This window comes from Monopterus albus, unplaced genomic scaffold (genome assembly GCF_001952655.1).
Source record: "Monopterus albus unplaced genomic scaffold, M_albus_1.0 scaffold350.1, whole genome shotgun sequence".
Lineage (NCBI taxonomy): Eukaryota > Metazoa > Chordata > Actinopteri > Synbranchiformes > Synbranchidae > Monopterus > Monopterus albus.
In genome coordinates, this window is record NW_018128230.1 from 322256 (window position 1) to 339116 (window position 16861).

Genomic DNA, 16861 nt, shown 5'->3' on the forward strand with positions numbered 1-16861 from the left:
TTTTTTTGTAACCTTGGCCAGATCTGTGCTTTGCCACAATTCTGTCTCTGAGCTCTTCAGGCAGTTCCTTTGACCTCATGATTCTCATTTGCTCTGACATGCACTGTGAGCTGTAGGGTCTTATATAGACAGGTGGGTGGCTTTCCTAATCACGGTCAATCAGTATAATCAAACACAGCTGGACTCAAATGAAGGTGTAGAACCATCTCAGGGATGATCAGAAGAAATGGACAGCACCTAAGTTAAATATATGAGTGTCACAGCAAAGGGTCTGAATACTTATGACCATGTGATATTTCAGTTTTTCTTTTTTAATAAATCTGCAAAAATGTCAAAAATTCTGTGTTTTTCTGTCAATATGGGGTGCTGTGTATACATTAATGAGGAAAAAAATGAACTTAAATGATTTTAGCATATGGCTGCAATATAACAAAGAGTGAAAAATTTAAGGGGGTCTGAATACTTTCCGTACCCACTGTACATTATGCTGCTGTGGCAGAGGTAATGCTAATGCTAGCTACACATAGACTATGCCTAATATAGCTCATGTTACCTGTAGCTAACATCAGCAGGTCAAAGCTGTTAAAGACTTTCTGTGGGGTCTTCCCAGACCGTCTCCCACACATTAATGTTAGATGACTCTGGGGCTGATGAATTTTAGGTCCGTCTGGAGCAGAAAGATGCCAGCAGAGTGAAAGAGATGAACTGAAAGCTTGTGGTGAAAGTGGAGAAGCCTTATGACGCTGAAGTTGGCTTCAGTAAAGGGAGATACGACATTTTCTCTGGTTTTACACCTCTAAATGTTGTGAAAGGGTTTTAGACATTCTAGAAAAACCCTTAAGACTCAGTGAAACTTTATGAATAATCACAATAAAGGACCCCCCTCCCCCTCCCCTTCCAGGCCACTTTTTAGACAAATCAGAACTAGATCATCAGGGAGAGAATAAACAGCATTCTATATTTGTGAAATCTTTTTTCTCGCTCGGAGCTGTACAATCTGTGCAAATGCTCTAACTAGACACTTTACTCTCCCCCCAGTCAGAAGATTGTCATTTCCCCAGTATTAATACTTTTTAATGCCAATTTTTGCTTTTTCAGTTACGGTTTTGTTTTCAATGCCAAGCTTTATTTTTCAGCACCAAAGACTAAAGTCATCGATCTGGCGCCATATAAACCGATCTGCAACTATTTTATACAATCATCAATTATCATTTCAGCCATTTTTTTTACACAACAAAACACGACAAAAGTCAGAAATAGCCTCCAACCCAGCTGTAACGTGACGATGTGTTGTTGCTCTTTACAGTTTCCAGATTAAACATGTTGAAATTGTGTGAATTTACACAAGTCAAATTCCTCCGGGCTCAGTCTGGACCTGTCCGACTCAGTGAACTTTGGACAGGACTCTGTTCTATTTATGAAACGTTAACATATAGCCTATATATAATATATATGTGTTTGTTTAATGTTATAAATTAGTCAGATTTAAAATAAACATAGAAAAAGTCCTATAATAAACTGTTCTAAGGTTCTTGAGCCTGAAAAGTTTTCTTTTGATTTTAAAATTATTTCTGAGGAGAACTGAAGAGCCCGCTCTGAAATTCGTTAAGAGACCCACAGGACTTATTAAATCCGTGTCCGACCCGAACCGAGCCGAGATGGAACGGAGGACTGACCTGTTCCTGCGGCGGAGGACGCACAGGAGCAGGGTGAGGAGGCCGAGGAACAGCAGCAGCAGCGGGGCCATGGTCCAGGTCTGTCCGGGTACCAGCACCGACACCGAGTCCTACCTCCCCGCAACACCACACACACACACACACACACACGCACACACACACACACAGGTTCCGGGACAACCTTCAAAATTCAGGTCCTCACATGAAGCCGAGCCCCGTGACTGGCTGTCGACACGGTTTGTGAATATGTTTCATACTGTACAAGCACAGTGAAGACGGAAACATATTTATCTACACATATTCCATTAACTGGCGCTTAAACCAGAAACTTCGGGGAATTTGGGATTTTCAGCAGCCGGGGCTGGTTTTTATTCTAGACCACAGTTTAAAACGCGGACAAACGCGGCCACTGGTTCCACCGGACCGAGTCCTGGTCCTGCACGTCCCCCAGTGAACATCTCCTTGCGACTGCATCTCACTGGGGACGAAGTACGGCTCCATTTGTTTTCATCTTGGACTCAGACACATTGTCGGGCTTTATGTGTTTGACTGAACTGTGGCTGTGTAACATCTGTGATGAAGGTCAGTGATGAAGGTAATAACTGAAGACTGCAGATGAGACAGCAACTGACAACAACACCGTGAAGTTCCCCCGACATCGGCTCAGCTTCATAAAGTGTCCTGTAGAGAAAACACCAACATATCGCCGCTGCTTAAACATTAAACATTATTAACACGCGTGCAACAGGCTAAAAACTACAACATACGGTATTTCCTTATTTTGAAGGCCGAGCACGCTAACTTCCGGTAACCTCATTCCTCCTGGCTGGGGCCAGCGTCTACTGTACAGTACGGACATGAATGTGACTCGTCAGTAAACGATGATCGATAAATGAGTCAGAGGACGTTCCCGTAAAGAGTACACGCACACGCCCAGTAATGTCGTTGAGAACGATGATGATGCCGTTATGAGGTTCTGCACTTCATTAAAAAGCAATTAAAAGTCTGGAGTATTTCCAGGTCCTGCTGCTTCATACTGTGACTCCGTGCCAGAGACAAACCGTGTACTTTTTACTGCACTACATGTACCTGATAACTTCAGTTCCTTTCCAGAATCAGATAAATCAAAACCAGTAGAACCATCATACTCTATTGATCCCAGTGGGAAATCCACCAGCTACCCAGCAGGATAGAAAGTACCTCACAGTATATAAGTGTATAAGGTAGTTACCATCAGCTCCACCTTTACCAGCTGCAGCATTAAAGTGATAGACACAGTAACGCATCAGTCACTATGATCCAGTAGTATCAGAGACATTACTGGGACACGGGCCGATCTGCAGGACGAGTACTGGTACTGTTGGTACTTCAGGTAGATTTGGATGCTGATATTTTTGTACTTAAGCATTTTCATAGTGAATACTGCTACTTTTACTCCAGTGAAGTATTCGAATACTCGTCCCATCGGGCCCAGACAGATGACACCTGTCTGCTGTCTCAGGTGTTATGGTGCCAACACGCTGAAGTTTCACAGGTTCAGTAAGCATACAGTGCGCTCACGAGAACACTGACGCTGCTGTTATGAGGTTCTGCACTTGAAGGTTGAAGGTTCGAATCTCGGTGCCTGCAGTCCACATGCCGAAGTGTCTTTGGGCAAGACACTGAAGCCCCCCATGCGCATATGCACGCAGCGGCCAAACATCGTTGTACGTGTTACAATAAATAAAGCTTCTTCTTCTTACTCAGACACAGAGTATTCAGACTAAATGCGGCTGATCTTTGACACGCTGTTCTCCCACAATGCAATGCACCAGACCCCTCCGGAGCAGCTCACAGCTGGGAAACATCAGTGGTTGTGAAACAGGAAGCCAGCCAAGACAGAGTCTGAAGCCACTACTCACCTCCAACACCACTCTTGAAAATGCACTGCAGTAAAACTACAATACTTGTCTCTGAAAAGGAGTAGTGTGGTGGCAATTTTTATAATAGCACCCCTTAAGTTCACAACACTAGCAGTACAAAGGAGTAGGAGTAGGAGAATCCTGTAACTGTAGTGAAGTAAATTGCCTAGTTTCGTCAAACCACATTATACAACATCACATTAACGGATACCGATCACACGGCAGCATCAGGAGGGGACGGAGTCTCCGAGCCTGATGACATCACTCTGACATCATTGGAGTGCAGCGCAGTGGTGAGAGGTAACTAAGTACATTTGCTCAAGTACTGTACTGAAGTACAATTTTGTGGTATGTGTACTTGAGTATTTGCATTTGTGTGCTTCAAACTTTAACTTCACCTCATTTCAAGGCAAATGTACTTTTACTCCACTATATTTTTGGACAACTTTAGTTACTAGTTACTTTTCAGAATCAGCTCAATAAAACAACATACAGTTTAAGAGTTGATTGATCCCTGGTGGGAAACTCACCGGCTACACACCTTAATTCAAATTCTAAGCATATACATTAGTTCCTCCACCTTCAGCAGCTGCGACCTTAACATGATGCATCATTGTCAAGAGTGCCACTCTACGAATGCTTTTACTTTAAGTATACAGTATATCACAGAAGTGAGTACACCCCCTCACATTTTGTAAATATTTAACCATGTCTTTTCATGTGACAACACTGAAGAAATGGCACTTGGCTTTTCATGTGACAACACTGAAGAAATGACACTTGGCTACAATGTAAAGTAGTGAGTCTACAGTTTGTATAACAGTGTAAATGTGCTGTCCCCTCAAAATAACGCAACACACAGTCATTAATGTATAAACTGCTGGCAACAAAAGTGAGTACACCCCTAAGTAATACTGGCCAAATGGGGCCCAAGTAGCCATTTTCCCTCCCTGGTGTCATGTGACTTGTTAGTCGTACAAGGTCTCAGGCGTGAAGGGGGAGCAGGTGTGTTAAATTTGGTGTTATCGCTCTCATTCTCTCATACTGGTCACTGGAAGTTCAACATGGCACCTCATGGCAATGAACTCTCTGAGGATCTGAAAAAACAAATTGTTGCTCTACATAAAGATGGCCTAGGCTGTAAGATCGCCAAGACCCTGAAACTGAGCTGCAGCACGGTGGCCAGGACCATACAGCAGTTTAACAGGACAGGTTCCACTCAGAACAGGCCTCGCCGTAGTCGATCAAGGAAGTTGTGTGCCCGTGCTCAGCGTCATATCCAGAGGTTGGTTTTGGGAAATAGACGTATGAATGCTGCCAGCATTGCTACAGAGGTTGAAGGGGTGGGGGGTCAGCCTGCCAGTGTTCAGACCATACGCCACACACTGCAACAAATTGGTCTGCAAGACTGTCGTCCCAGAAGGAAGCCTCTTCTAAAGATGATGCACAAGAAAGCCCGCAAACGGTTTGCTGCAGACAAGCTGACTAAGGACACGGATTTCTGGAACCATGTCCTGTGGTCCGATGAGACCAAGATAAACTTATTTGGTTCAGATGGTGTCAAGTGTGTGTGGCGGCAACCAGGTGAGGAGTACAAAGACAAGTGTGTCTTGCCTATAGTCAAGCATGGAGGTGGGAATGTCATGGTCTGGGGCTGCATGAGTGCTGCCGGCACTGGGGAGCTACAGTTCATTGAGGGAACCCTGAATGCCAACATGTACTGTGACATACTGAAGCAGAGCATGATCCCCTCCCTTTGGAGACTTGGCCGCAGGGCAGTATTCCAACACGATAACGACCACAAACATACCTCCAAAATGACCACTGCCTTGCGAAAGAAGCTGAGGGTAAAGGTGATGGACTGGCCAAACGTGTCTCCAGACCTAAACCCTATTGAGCATCTGTGGGGCATCCTGAAACGGAAGGTGGTGGTGCACAAGGTCTCTAACATCCACCAGCTACGTGACGTTGTCATGGAAGAGTGGAAGAGGACTCCAGTGGCAACCTGTGAAGCTCTGGTGAACTCTATTCCCAAGAGGTTAAGGCAGTGCTGGAAAATAATGGTGGCCACACAAAATATTGACACTTTGGGTACTCACTTTTGTTGTCAGCAGTTTATACATTAATGACTGTGTGTTGCGTTATTTTGAGGGGACAGCACATTTACATTGTTATACTCACTACTTTACATTGTAGCCAAATGTCATTTCTTCAGTGAAAATGAATTGGCTTTGCAAAAGTGAGGAAACATTCAACAGGTCTGTTAATAACAAAACTCCAGATGCTTTATTCATGACAGGCGTCTTGTATTTGGGCCGATGCTGCATTTAAGTTCAAGCATCATGCTAACGTAACAACAGGCTACTGTGTGACTGGACAGTGCACAGTGTAGGTGGAGCTGTGAGCACACCTGGCAGGTACATGAACACAGAAACTAAGAACAGCATCACATCAGGATAAAAATCTGTACAAAGTCATTAAAAGCTGCTTCACCATCTGAGGAAACACTGCTGGCATTTCAAAATAAAACGGCAGCTCACCCGATTACCAGCCCTCACTGCGATTTTCTTCTACTGCGCTTTAAATAAAACACCTGTCAGTTTCTTTGCTTTTTGAAATCAGACAGTTTTAACAGAAAACTCCATTTCAAGACACAACAGGAAGAAACAGGATGTGGCCTCTTCTTCTGGAAAACCCCCAGTGCTTTCATGGGAACTCCCATCCAATGAAACAGTGCTATCGGTTGTATCCGGTGATAAATACTGTCGTTCAGAAGAGTGTTCACTCGGCTCTTTAATCATCCGTCAGCTCCTGTTACACTGGCTGTAACCCTGTAACCCAACCCCCCCCATGCACACAAAAGTCTTTCTAACAAAGATCCATGATTAAAACAGATTTCTATTTAAAAACATCATCCTCAGACTGTTTCCCATCAACCATCTGTTCACGAGACAAAGAAACAGTAAAAAACCGGTAACGTCGCTCCATAAAATACCGCCATGGTGAGCTCAGTGTCTGATCCACAGGGAGCCTCGGAAGAAAGAGTTTAAGATATAAAAATAATCAGGGGTGTAAACACAACATCTGGGTCAGGAACCCTGATGACCTCTGTGTTTGTGTTGAGGCACTGACCAAACCTGTGGATCCACAGGTGCAGTAACATCACAGGACTACTGATCGCTTTAGTTTTCTGGCTCAACCAGTCAGAAATGATGACAAACACCCACAGCGATGTGGTCTGAAAATGCCAGAACAGCTGACTCGGGTTCAGAGGCTCTGCTCATGCACACAGCTGCTTCCTTTTGTCTGTGACAATCAGACAAATGGGGTATGAGCAGAGCTGAGGTCACTGTGCACCTGTAAGGATACAGACGTGTCATCTCATTCTGACAGCTCCTCTGTCACTCTGTGCACGTGATGCCTGTCCGACCTGCAAAGAGCCTCCAACAAGCATCAAAGACAGACTGAAGTCTGTCAACTCATTCTGTCCAGATGCTGTATGGGTGCAGATGCATCAGCCCCTTCCATCTTGTTTCCATCGCTGAGCTTTGACCAGTGCTCTCATCTTCTTCTGATGGCACCGAGCGGAGAACCGGCTCCACCTGATGCTCGTCTCCATCGCTCAGACCAGACTCACACAGCTGGAGGGCGGAGACGGGACTTCTGTCTTGTTCTACTTTGAATCATTTTCTGGAACTTCAGTTAAACCTGAGCTCAGTGTGGAAGGAAACCTGACTGGTCCAGCACAGCGTGCACACTCCTGAGGCGGCCTGAAATAGGTTGTTTAACACAGGCGAGAAAAAACTGTTAAGAAGAAATTCAAAAAGAGTTTGACTGGTTGGTACTGTTCTTTTAAATCAGTTCAGAAATATTAACAACTGAACTTCTGTTTTTAAATCAGCGATAAAGGTGCTACTCCAAACCTCTTGTATTAACAGATGAGGAGTTCAAAGTTTAAAATAGTCTCTTTCCATGACAAGCATATTGACACTTTCTTAGCGTGTTGGGCATCTGTCATCATTTCTGACACTTTAAAGACTGAACAGCACAGAGCTGAAATAAAATCAGTTTCAAGTGAAGTAGCAGGAGGTCTGTGGATCAGAGACACTGAAGGCAGCAGCTGACTGAACCCTGACGCTGCTCGTCCTGTAAACACGTCCAGCATCAGGAAGAAAAGCCAGTCTGTTGGTCAATAAATAATAAAAAGGTGAAAAGAGGAAGGGGCGTCCTGTTCAGGTCCCTGTGTTCTAGCTGGCTGCAGGACACCCCCTGTCAGGTAAGACAACTTGGTTTGTAACAGACCCGTTTCACAGACACAGCATCACAACAGCTCTCAAAACGTCAAACTAAAACCACACTCCTGTCGTTTGAGTTTGGAAGGATCGCCTCCTCTCCCCTGTCACGCCGCTGTGTGTTCGTCTCGGCATTAAAGTGACAGGTGTTGCAAGCCGACAGATCACGGTTCGGTTTTTATTATTTGAGGTTCTGACTCAGTTTTTGTCTCTGCAGCTGAGAGATTTGGCAGCTGGTGGAATTTGGTTCAGAGAGGAGGTGGGAGGTTTAATGGAGGAAGGGGGCGGTGGTCCTGCAGGGTCACCAGTAGAAGGATCGGGACAGAAAGTTGGCAGCGGCACCCAGCCAGCTGGTCCCGTCCTGGCCGGATCCCACCCGGCTTACTGCCTTGTCGGGCTCCTGAGACGGACTCTCATCCTCTGGCAGGTAGTCTGGCAGGTCCACGTTCTGCTCCACCTCTACAGAACCGTCCTCCACAAATGGGATCAAAACCTGGAGACACCAACAGGGAAATCACTCTACAGATACAAGCTCAATGCAGTGTGTGGAAGGAGGGTAGCTTGGATCATTGTGCTGGACCTGCAGCAGCACCTGATAATGTGGATGGTGGGATTTTGCTGGGAAAGCTGGGTTCACCTCTAATGTAAACCTAAGACCCTTTCCCACCACCTGGTAACGGCTCAACTCGACTCTACTCGCCTTTTTTATTTGTCTGTCAGTCAAATGTTGGGGATAGTACTCGACTCTATTTTGGTATTACGTCCGCTGAGGTTCCAGCGAGCAGAGCAATACCAAACGGTGACGTGTAAACACTGCAGACTGGTGACTGGTCACAGAAACTCGTCACTTCTCTGCAGTGATCTTGCCACTGACAAACCTGGATGTTTACATGTGATGACACCAGTGGCTCATTCATTCATCACAGTCGCCACTTCTCTCTCGCAACTGTTAGAGGGTAACATTTATGGCGACCTCAAGCCTCTGTTACTACAAAACCATTATATTGCATGAACCACCACATCGTACGTTTTATCGCGTAGCCCGTAGGTTACTGAATGTAATAATGCGGCTACAGCTATGCCTGGTCAGTAGAGCTAGCTAGCTGGAACGCTAGCAGGTCATCGCATCGATGAAAACATCAGCAGAAATTTGTAACTGGCATTACCTGGATAGACTGACCACATATTTTTGGTGAGAAAATAATCATCAAAACTTCATAAAGTGGCATAATAACACTCCTAGGATGAAAATGCTAACAGCTTTGAGCCTGGCCTGCCAGGCCAGTTTTCGCTGTGACAACCAGCTACTCTGCAGGGGACTGTGTGCAGCAAAAAACCAAGTATCTGGTACCAAAAGTGAGTCGAGTTGAGCCGGTACCAGATGGTGGAAAATGGGCTTTGGAACTTGGAGTTGTTGTGTGCAGAGTTCCACTGGGGAACGTTTTGGGTCTCTTTTCTTTTCATTGTAATAAAAGGATTCATTCAACGTTTTGGGAAATAAGCTCTAGTGATGACAAGACTCCACAGTCGAGAAACAGTCTGGACCATATGCACCTTTAAAACCACAACCTGTCACTTTTACACCTCCGTTCTTTATCGATTTAACAAATGAGATGCAACAAGTTTAACAGTGAGCTGGTAGGTGGCTTGTGTTTCTCCCGGACAGAGCCAGAGTAGCTGTTTCCACCACTTTCCAGACTTTATGCTGAGCAAAGCCAACCAGCTACTGGCTGTAGCTTCATATCCAAACCTGAGAGTGGGACCAGTCTGAACACTGAACTTCCAGAGAGCGATGCACTCCGGGTTGCTACAACTACTTCCCCTGATACCAGCCAAATAACAGCTGCAGCTTGAAACAAAGATCCTCCAGGGACAGAACACTCACACAAAACGGTCACACCAGAAACAGTGAAACTACATGTAGCTTGACAAAATGGCCAGGGTCATAGCAAGGAGGAAGAGGAGAATGTGCCTAAGTGGCAACCCACACCTTTAAAGAGTTCATGAACTCAGACTTCTCTGCTTGTTATATTGTTCTTTATCAGGGTCTCATAAGGACAAATCTCAAGTGAAATTTCCTCCACGCTGGATAAATGGAATCTTTTCTTTTGAGTTTCCAATGATAATCTGGGTTTACAGTTCTTCGTTTACAGACACTTGGTTAATTGTGAAGTTCACCTAGACCAGTTCTTAAAACAAACAAAAAAAAAAAAAACTCAAGTACTTCACCCAAATATACACGTTGAATCTGACCATTTATCCAGCATCACCAGCAAATACAGACATATTAAATGGTTTATTTATCCAGTGTAAGTGTAACCAGTATATACAGAGCCCCAGAGGTGGAGGCTGCTGTAGAAACAGATAAATAAAACAAGTGGAATGGCATGCAATTGGTCTTCAGAGAATAAACAATAAATACTGAACCTCAAACACTGAGAGACGACCTTAGGCCTGATTACAGCTACATTCTGTCCTGTTAGAAACCACCAGCTCGTTGACTCATATGATAAATAGAGGGGGTTAAAAACTTATTTAGATGCTGTTGACAAACTTTATTGTACTACCAGGGCTATTTTTCAGTCACTTTAAGTGCCCAGCTGTTTCAAGTCTCAGCTCAGTTTATCCTTGGTCACATTTTCTGAGTTTCTCCACTTTAGCGGGTCACTGATCTTTTAAGGGCCATTTTCTGATGTACAGTTGGATTCAAGGCTGCACCAGCAAACATGCCAAGATGATTTAAGCAGAGAGCAGTAAAATAAAAACCGACACTGACCTCGTCTCCGTTCTCTCCTTTCACCACCTGCTGAGCCTTCATCACCTGAGTAGAGGCGATTGCAGACGCCAGAGCCTGAGCACAAAAACACCTTGGGTTACTCACTGAGGGCTGCTTCACGTCATGTATCTGTTGTTTTCATAAAGGTGGTCTACATGCTCACAACCTTTCCAGGATGCTCTGGTTTATTTACGTTTATTTACTCATCTTCCAGGTCCCCTTCAGTTATTTAACAATTCCAAGTTTTCCAGGACTCCTGGGATCTCTGACAGTGTTATGAGTTCTAGTGGAGCGTTTTTTTCTGAGGTGATGAGGCTGTGGAGACTGTTTGACACACCTTTCTACTTTTACTCCTCTACATTTATGTGATGTCTGAAGTTACTGCAGTCATTTGAGTTCATCGATGTACGATTTTAATTTGGGCAACCTAACAATAAGCAGTCAGACCTCCTGGAGCAGCAGCAACAATTAAAACCCTGCTGAAATGATCACTGAATTACTCAATTCACAAAATGTCTTCATGTCTTTAGGAAATCAGGACTTTTAGTTGGTATTTTGAATGTTTATCATGAAGATATTAAATTGAAATAACAGAGAGGAAAACTGTTGCTTCGGACAAGGAAACACTGCCGATGAATAAGAGGAAGAGGGGGAGGACAGTAGCATGTTGTCTTGGAGGTGTGTCTCGCCTCACCTCGGCCTTCAGGTCGGACCGGATGCGGACAATGCATCTCTTCACAGCCATCTGGAAGGTGAAGCTGATCACGCCTCTGATCTTCAGCAGAGCCTCCTCACACAGACTCCTCCGACTCTGCCGGGAGAGGACAAGGTTATTGTTCCTGCATCAGACATCTGAGTCTTAGTCCTTAATGCTTGAGGAGTTTTATTAATAATGCAGCTCAATGTCCTCTGAGTGTCTTGTCACTGGTCCACCTGTCACCACCAGCTCCGCTAAACCGGAGAAAATAGTGGACAATAACCTCATGAGAACGGCAGAGACAGAGGACTAGGGTATCCATTGTCCTCAAAACCAGGATAAAGTGTTTACATGTGCAACACATAACCAGGTTGCTGGTGCACATGGAAACATTTACTGATGAATGAATGAATTAATGTTGCCACCACTCACCGAGTCGTCCAGTCCGTCGATGTGGAGGATGACGGTTTTCGCTCTCTTGTTGTTGGAGCCCAGGAAGAACTGGGCCTTACGGCGGCCGCTGACAACCTCCTCAGCCGGCTCCAAGTCAGCACTGCCGGACGCCTGCAGGAGCTCATAGATCTCAGAAGCCAGCAGCTTGGTCTCTCCAGGAGTGGTCGATCTGGACGACGGAGCAAGAGGAAACCGCTCAGAAAGAAGCAAAGTATAACCAGACTCCTGTGTTCAATTTAGGCACAGTAATTCAACTACTGACCGATGAACCTTTGGTACAGCTTGTGATTGACACACACAAGATCAGTCATAAAACTACTCTGTTTTAGGCCATACAGTAACTTTTCATGAGCTCAGTGCCAGTAGGTGTTAAACAGCTCCTTCACATCTCCCGGCAGCTCTCCTACAGTGTAGTGGACATAGGAGTGATTTCCCAAGCGAGAGACATTGATTAAAGTTGGACCAAAAGTGTGTCACTCTGAAAATTTTTGGCTCTACTCTGAGACCCATGATGAATGTGGGCCAGGTACCTGCTGACACAGATACCTGACCAGGTAAACATCAGACACTCACTTCTGCATGACGTTCTGGAGGCTCAGCATCATGCCCAGCTCTCCCTTCAGCTTCTCTCGGTTGGCTCGACATTCTGCCAGGTACCGGATCGCCTGTAATGACAGTCGATTACAGGCAGACTGAGGAAACCGGGATGAAACAGAAACTCTGCACACACCGAAGTCACAGGCCAAACAAACTGAAATACAATACCCAAACACTTTCCAGACCTGAATGTCACAGTAGACAACACAGTGTGAATTATAGCCCCTGTCAGATGTTAGTCCGGTAAATTAACATCAGACTTTTGTCCGATTAAAAACCTGACTCACGTTTAACGTAAAAGTCACAACAACCTGAAACTTTTCTGTATCTCTGTCAGCACAAGTCTGAACTGAACGACTGTCAGGAACAACCGGGAACGGAGGGAGGTCGTTTTCTTCATCCTCAAACATCACTGGAATGCAGTCACTTCATAAAGTGTTCAGACCCGTCAGTGTTTGCACTGTGCTGTAGGTTCACTTTCTGATTTTTAATGGATTGTCAAAAAATTCTAAAATGGGCCACTGATTGACAGGCAAACAGCTACTTTCCCATTTAAAATTAAATCTACATAATACACTGCAGAAAGTAAAGGGTCTGAATATTTGCTGACAACAATTATCCATCCATCCATCCATCCATCCATCCATTTTCTTCCGCTTATCCGGGACCGGGTCGCGGGGGCAGCAGTCTAAGCAAAGATGTCCAGACCTCCCTCTCCCCAGACACTTCCTCCAGCTCCTCCGGGAAAATGCCGAGGCGTTCCCAGGCCAGCCGAGAGACATAGTCCCTCCAGCGTGTCCTGGGTCTTCCCCGGGGCCTCCTCCCGGTGGGACATGCCTGGAACACCTCCCTAGGAAGGTACCCAGGAGGCATCCGAAAGAGATTCCCGAGTCAGTTAAAATGTGTGATAAGCTAAAACTGATAATTATCAGTGCCAAAATGTTAAAATGTGCTATGAACAAAAAGAAAAAGAACCATCCGCCAGTGAGTTCACACCAGTCTTGAGTTCAGTCAACATTAAGTCCATTAATTTAATTTCTTCTGCAAACAGAAAAAAGCTTTCCTTCCCATCTTCCCATCTTCCCATCTTAACAGCCAGACCGACCCTAACCATCCACTCTGTGTCAGCGCTGTAGCTCACCAGGAGGGCGGAGTAAACCACCTGGGGGTTGGGGTGGTCCAGGAACAGGATGAGTCCTGGCAGGCAGCCCTGGTCTTGAACGATAGCCCTGCGGTTCATGGGGTCAGCGGCCAGGTCCCGCAGCTGGTTGACCACAGCCAGGGCATCAGGCTCGGCGCTCATGGCTGCCACTCACTCACCCATGCAACAACCACCTAAGGACTGAGAGAAGAAACAGACACGTGGTTTCATACACACCCTACAGGACGGTGCTAAGAATGACAGAAGATGGCCAAAAGTATGTGGACAGCCCAGGACACACACATCAGTGCTGCTGTTTATCTTTAGCATGTCAGGTTAGAATGTGTATCTCTACAGAAGTCGGTGAGCTGAACACAGCGGATCCAGCAGGCTGACCTTCAGTCTTACGCCATGAATTCAGCCACATTGGACTCAAGCTAAAAAAAATCTGTCCATCCGTTTTTAAACCGTTGATAACAGGCACAATCTCCGTCAAACTGAATAATTTGTCATGAGAACGTGGACCCACCACATCACTAATACACCCATAGCCGACACCGTGAACACTGTTCTACTTAAGTAAATTACGGATAGGTGAGTGAGCCGTGCCGCATTTACCAGAACATTCCTACCATACGATACAACTCCCACACTGAGTCGTGTCTACGCGGTGTGTACACTTTGTCAAACCGGGAGTAAATCACCGGGCATTTGCGTTGTTTTCGGAGTGTCCTCTTTCAGACAACAGGCGCGGCGATGTGCTAACGGAAGCCTGCTTTATCATCCGTCATCCTAGCTCTCATAAAGTATATTTCCATTTAGAATAGCTGTGTGGATCTGCTCTCTGAGCTAACCTCTGGAGGAATACAAATGCTAACAGTGCTCACCTTTGACGGTCACCGGCTCCGAGCAGCAGGCTAACGTTAGCGGCTAGTTGTCCGGTTAGTTTTTCCTCCGTCAGTGTCACGCCGCAAACCACAGGTGACCGTTAACGTTTTTCCAGCAGCAGCAGACAGGAGACGGTGATTTACTGATTAATTTAACTCCAACTCAATTAGAAATCATAGATGTATTAAGAAGAAACAAGTTGATGATGACAGTAAATAAATCATGACGAAGCTTCCTGCTCACTGGCAACAAGTGCGGCTATGTAACATAGAGGTCTGTGATTGGATGGCTAGCGGCCACCTGATTCAGCTGACCAATGAGATGTCATGTTCTAAAAGTTAAATGATCCACGCCCTGTAGGTGCAGAGAACTGATGCAGGATCCGTTTTTCATAAGAATGACGTGCGCGATGGTGGATCAAAAACAAATCTCTGGTCAAATCAGACTTTAGTGTGCTTCTGTTGACATATAATCCTGGGCGGACGCACCGCATCACACATGTGTTTGATCTCCTTAAACCATATACTCCATCCCGTCCCCTGTCCAGATTTAAAAAGCAGGATTCGGGGTCTTTTCCCATCGCGCCCCGTTATTCTGGAATAACCTTCCTGATGACAACAATCTGACTCAGCGGAGGCATTTACATTCAATCATAAAACTCACCTTAGGTTGCAAGCATAAGGTCACAATTTTAACAGATAATAACCCTAACAGTGAGCCAGCTTCATGAGGTAAGGCCAAAGAAAGCTGGTGACCCATTATGCTGGCTGCAGGCCCTGGTGTGATTCAAATGGATCTAAATGCATTTTGTTGAAGAAAGTTTATTTCTTCTAAGGACAGCAACACTGTATAATAGAAAACAAACTATTTCTAAACTCACAACTTCATTCATTTCCCATCAAAGCAAAAACAAGAGATATCAATCAAAATGGCTGTATTGGAAATGAAGAGAACCATAACTACAAAGTTCTTGTTGACAGGGACACTGGATAAACATCCAGAATAAAAAAAGACAAATATATGTATGTATGTATTTATTTTAAATTGTTAAAATGACATTTACCTTCCATCTTTAATAAGTGAATAAATGATTGTAATATGAACTTTCCACATGGCATTAATATCATATAACAGAGCAAAGTGAAGAGGTGTATTACACTCCAGTGTTGTCCAGCAGAGAGCAGCACACACCTGCCGTTATTAAATACTCTGTGATTCTAACTGAACCATGTAAAACAACCACATGCATATGAATCTAAACAGATTATAAATTAATCAACTATAAAGAAGTATGTCAGCATGTTGACATGTGAGCAGCTCAAGTCCAGTCACTAACCTTAAATGGTGCAAAGCTAAGAAGTAAAGTGCCAGAGGGAGAAAAAAGTCAGACCCTAAAACTGTGTGTAAACCTCATATGAAGAGGATTTTTTCAGGGATCAGTAGCAGGTGACCTCCCATCATCTCTGCAGCAGTGAAGTACATGAAGCCTTGAAAACTGATGCAAACGGCTCCTACAGGTTGCGACTGTTGTTGGTGACTGACAGCAACAGAGTCTGTCTGTACAAAGGCAGTGTTGGATCAGACTGTTACTGCTCCCTCTGAAGCATCATCTGGAAAAAAGGCCATGAACACAGGACGTCAGAGCTTCTCAGGGTTTCACCCTGTAACAGGAGGAGGAGCAAACGAAGACAGAACAGTGATGGACAGCAGCACAGGGTCCAGACTTTCCAGTCACCACCTGTCCTCCACCTCCAAAATGAGAAGGCTGATTTCAGCTCTTTCCTGAGCTTCAGGGGTTACAGACCTATTGTTAGCCAGACTGCAGCTGAGGGAACAGACCGGATCACTGTCCTGAAGCAACAACTGATGATCAGTGTTCAGGACAACTGCGACAGTTCCAGATTCTTCACTGGGGAACTCAAAACCAAACAAGACATTAAATGAGGATTAAAACCAGATGGATGTGCAGATCTGCTGTGCTGCAGTGACAGACTCACAGTGACAGGAAACCCATAGTCTCTGTACAAAAACCCAATAGCACCTCACCGAAGATTTCCACATATCAGTTGCTTCTCTGACTGAGTGACAGCGCTATCAAGAGGACACTGACACTGCCTGCTGTGAAGGAAATGTTGAGAGCTCATCAGGTGGCAAAGAGGAAGGGCCAATGAGGTGGAGGCCAGATCCATCAGAGTATCAAAGCTCTTCCTCTCTCTCCTCCCCTCTCACTGCAGACATGAAACTCTGGCTGAGAAACATCCTGATTCTGGCTCTGTGGAGAGGTAACTCTTTACACCGACTGGCTGTCTCCTTTAATCAATCATCTTTATTGATTCTTTTCTTCCTCTGCATGTTCTGTTCTTCCCCAGAGTGTAAAGGAGAAGACAAAGTGACCCAGCCAGGAGGAGACGTCACTGCTGCTGTAGGAGACACAGTTACA

The 16861-nt window shown here is 45.1% G+C and overlaps 2 protein-coding genes and 1 pseudogene across 3 annotated transcripts in view; 1 reads left to right on the top strand and 2 right to left on the bottom strand.

Annotated features, from left to right (window-relative positions):
* The window catches only part of cyp7b1 (cytochrome P450, family 7, subfamily B, polypeptide 1), a 13378-nt gene extending 11584 nt beyond the window's left edge, over positions 1-1794 (bottom strand). The window contains exon 1 of the mRNA XM_020625272.1: positions 1677-1794. Within this exon, the coding sequence (XP_020480928.1) occupies positions 1677-1747 (71 nt within the window). The 5' untranslated portion in view covers positions 1748-1794. The remainder of the gene's footprint in view (positions 1-1676) is intronic.
* Positions 1795-5838: 4044 nt separating this feature from the next.
* Positions 5839-14688, bottom strand: LOC109974842 (armadillo repeat-containing protein 1-like). Of its 2 annotated transcripts, none has more exons than XM_020625260.1 (7): positions 14421-14688; positions 13534-13734; positions 12369-12460; positions 11775-11964; positions 11340-11456; positions 10646-10720; positions 5839-8362 (listed from the first exon to the last, which is right to left on the bottom strand). In XM_020625260.1, the coding sequence occupies exons 2-7, from the start codon at positions 13693-13695 to the stop codon at positions 8171-8173; spliced, it is 828 nt and encodes a 275-aa protein (XP_020480916.1). In that variant the 5' UTR covers positions 13696-13734; positions 14421-14688; the 3' UTR covers positions 5839-8170. The 2 variants fall into 2 exon arrangements, with proteins under 2 accessions (XP_020480916.1, XP_020480917.1); XM_020625261.1 differs by lacking the exon at positions 14421-14688 and adding an exon at positions 13837-14373.
* Positions 14689-15592: 904 nt separating this feature from the next.
* Positions 15593-16861, top strand: part of LOC109974825 (uncharacterized) — a 2506-nt pseudogene continuing 1237 nt past the window's right edge.

Coding starts and splice junctions, on each gene's coding strand:
- LOC109974842 (XM_020625260.1), bottom strand. CDS start 13,695: ATGAGCGCCGAGCCTGATGCCCTGGCTGTGGTCAACCAGCTGCGGGAC. Junction 11,457..11,774: donor TCGACGGACTGGACGACTCG/GTGAGTGGTGGC, acceptor CTCTCCCGGCAG/AGTCGGAGGAGTCTGTGTGA. Junction 8,363..10,645: donor AAGGAGAGAACGGAGACGAG/GTCAGTGTCGGT, acceptor TGGTGTCTCCAG/GTTTTGATCCCATTTGTGGA.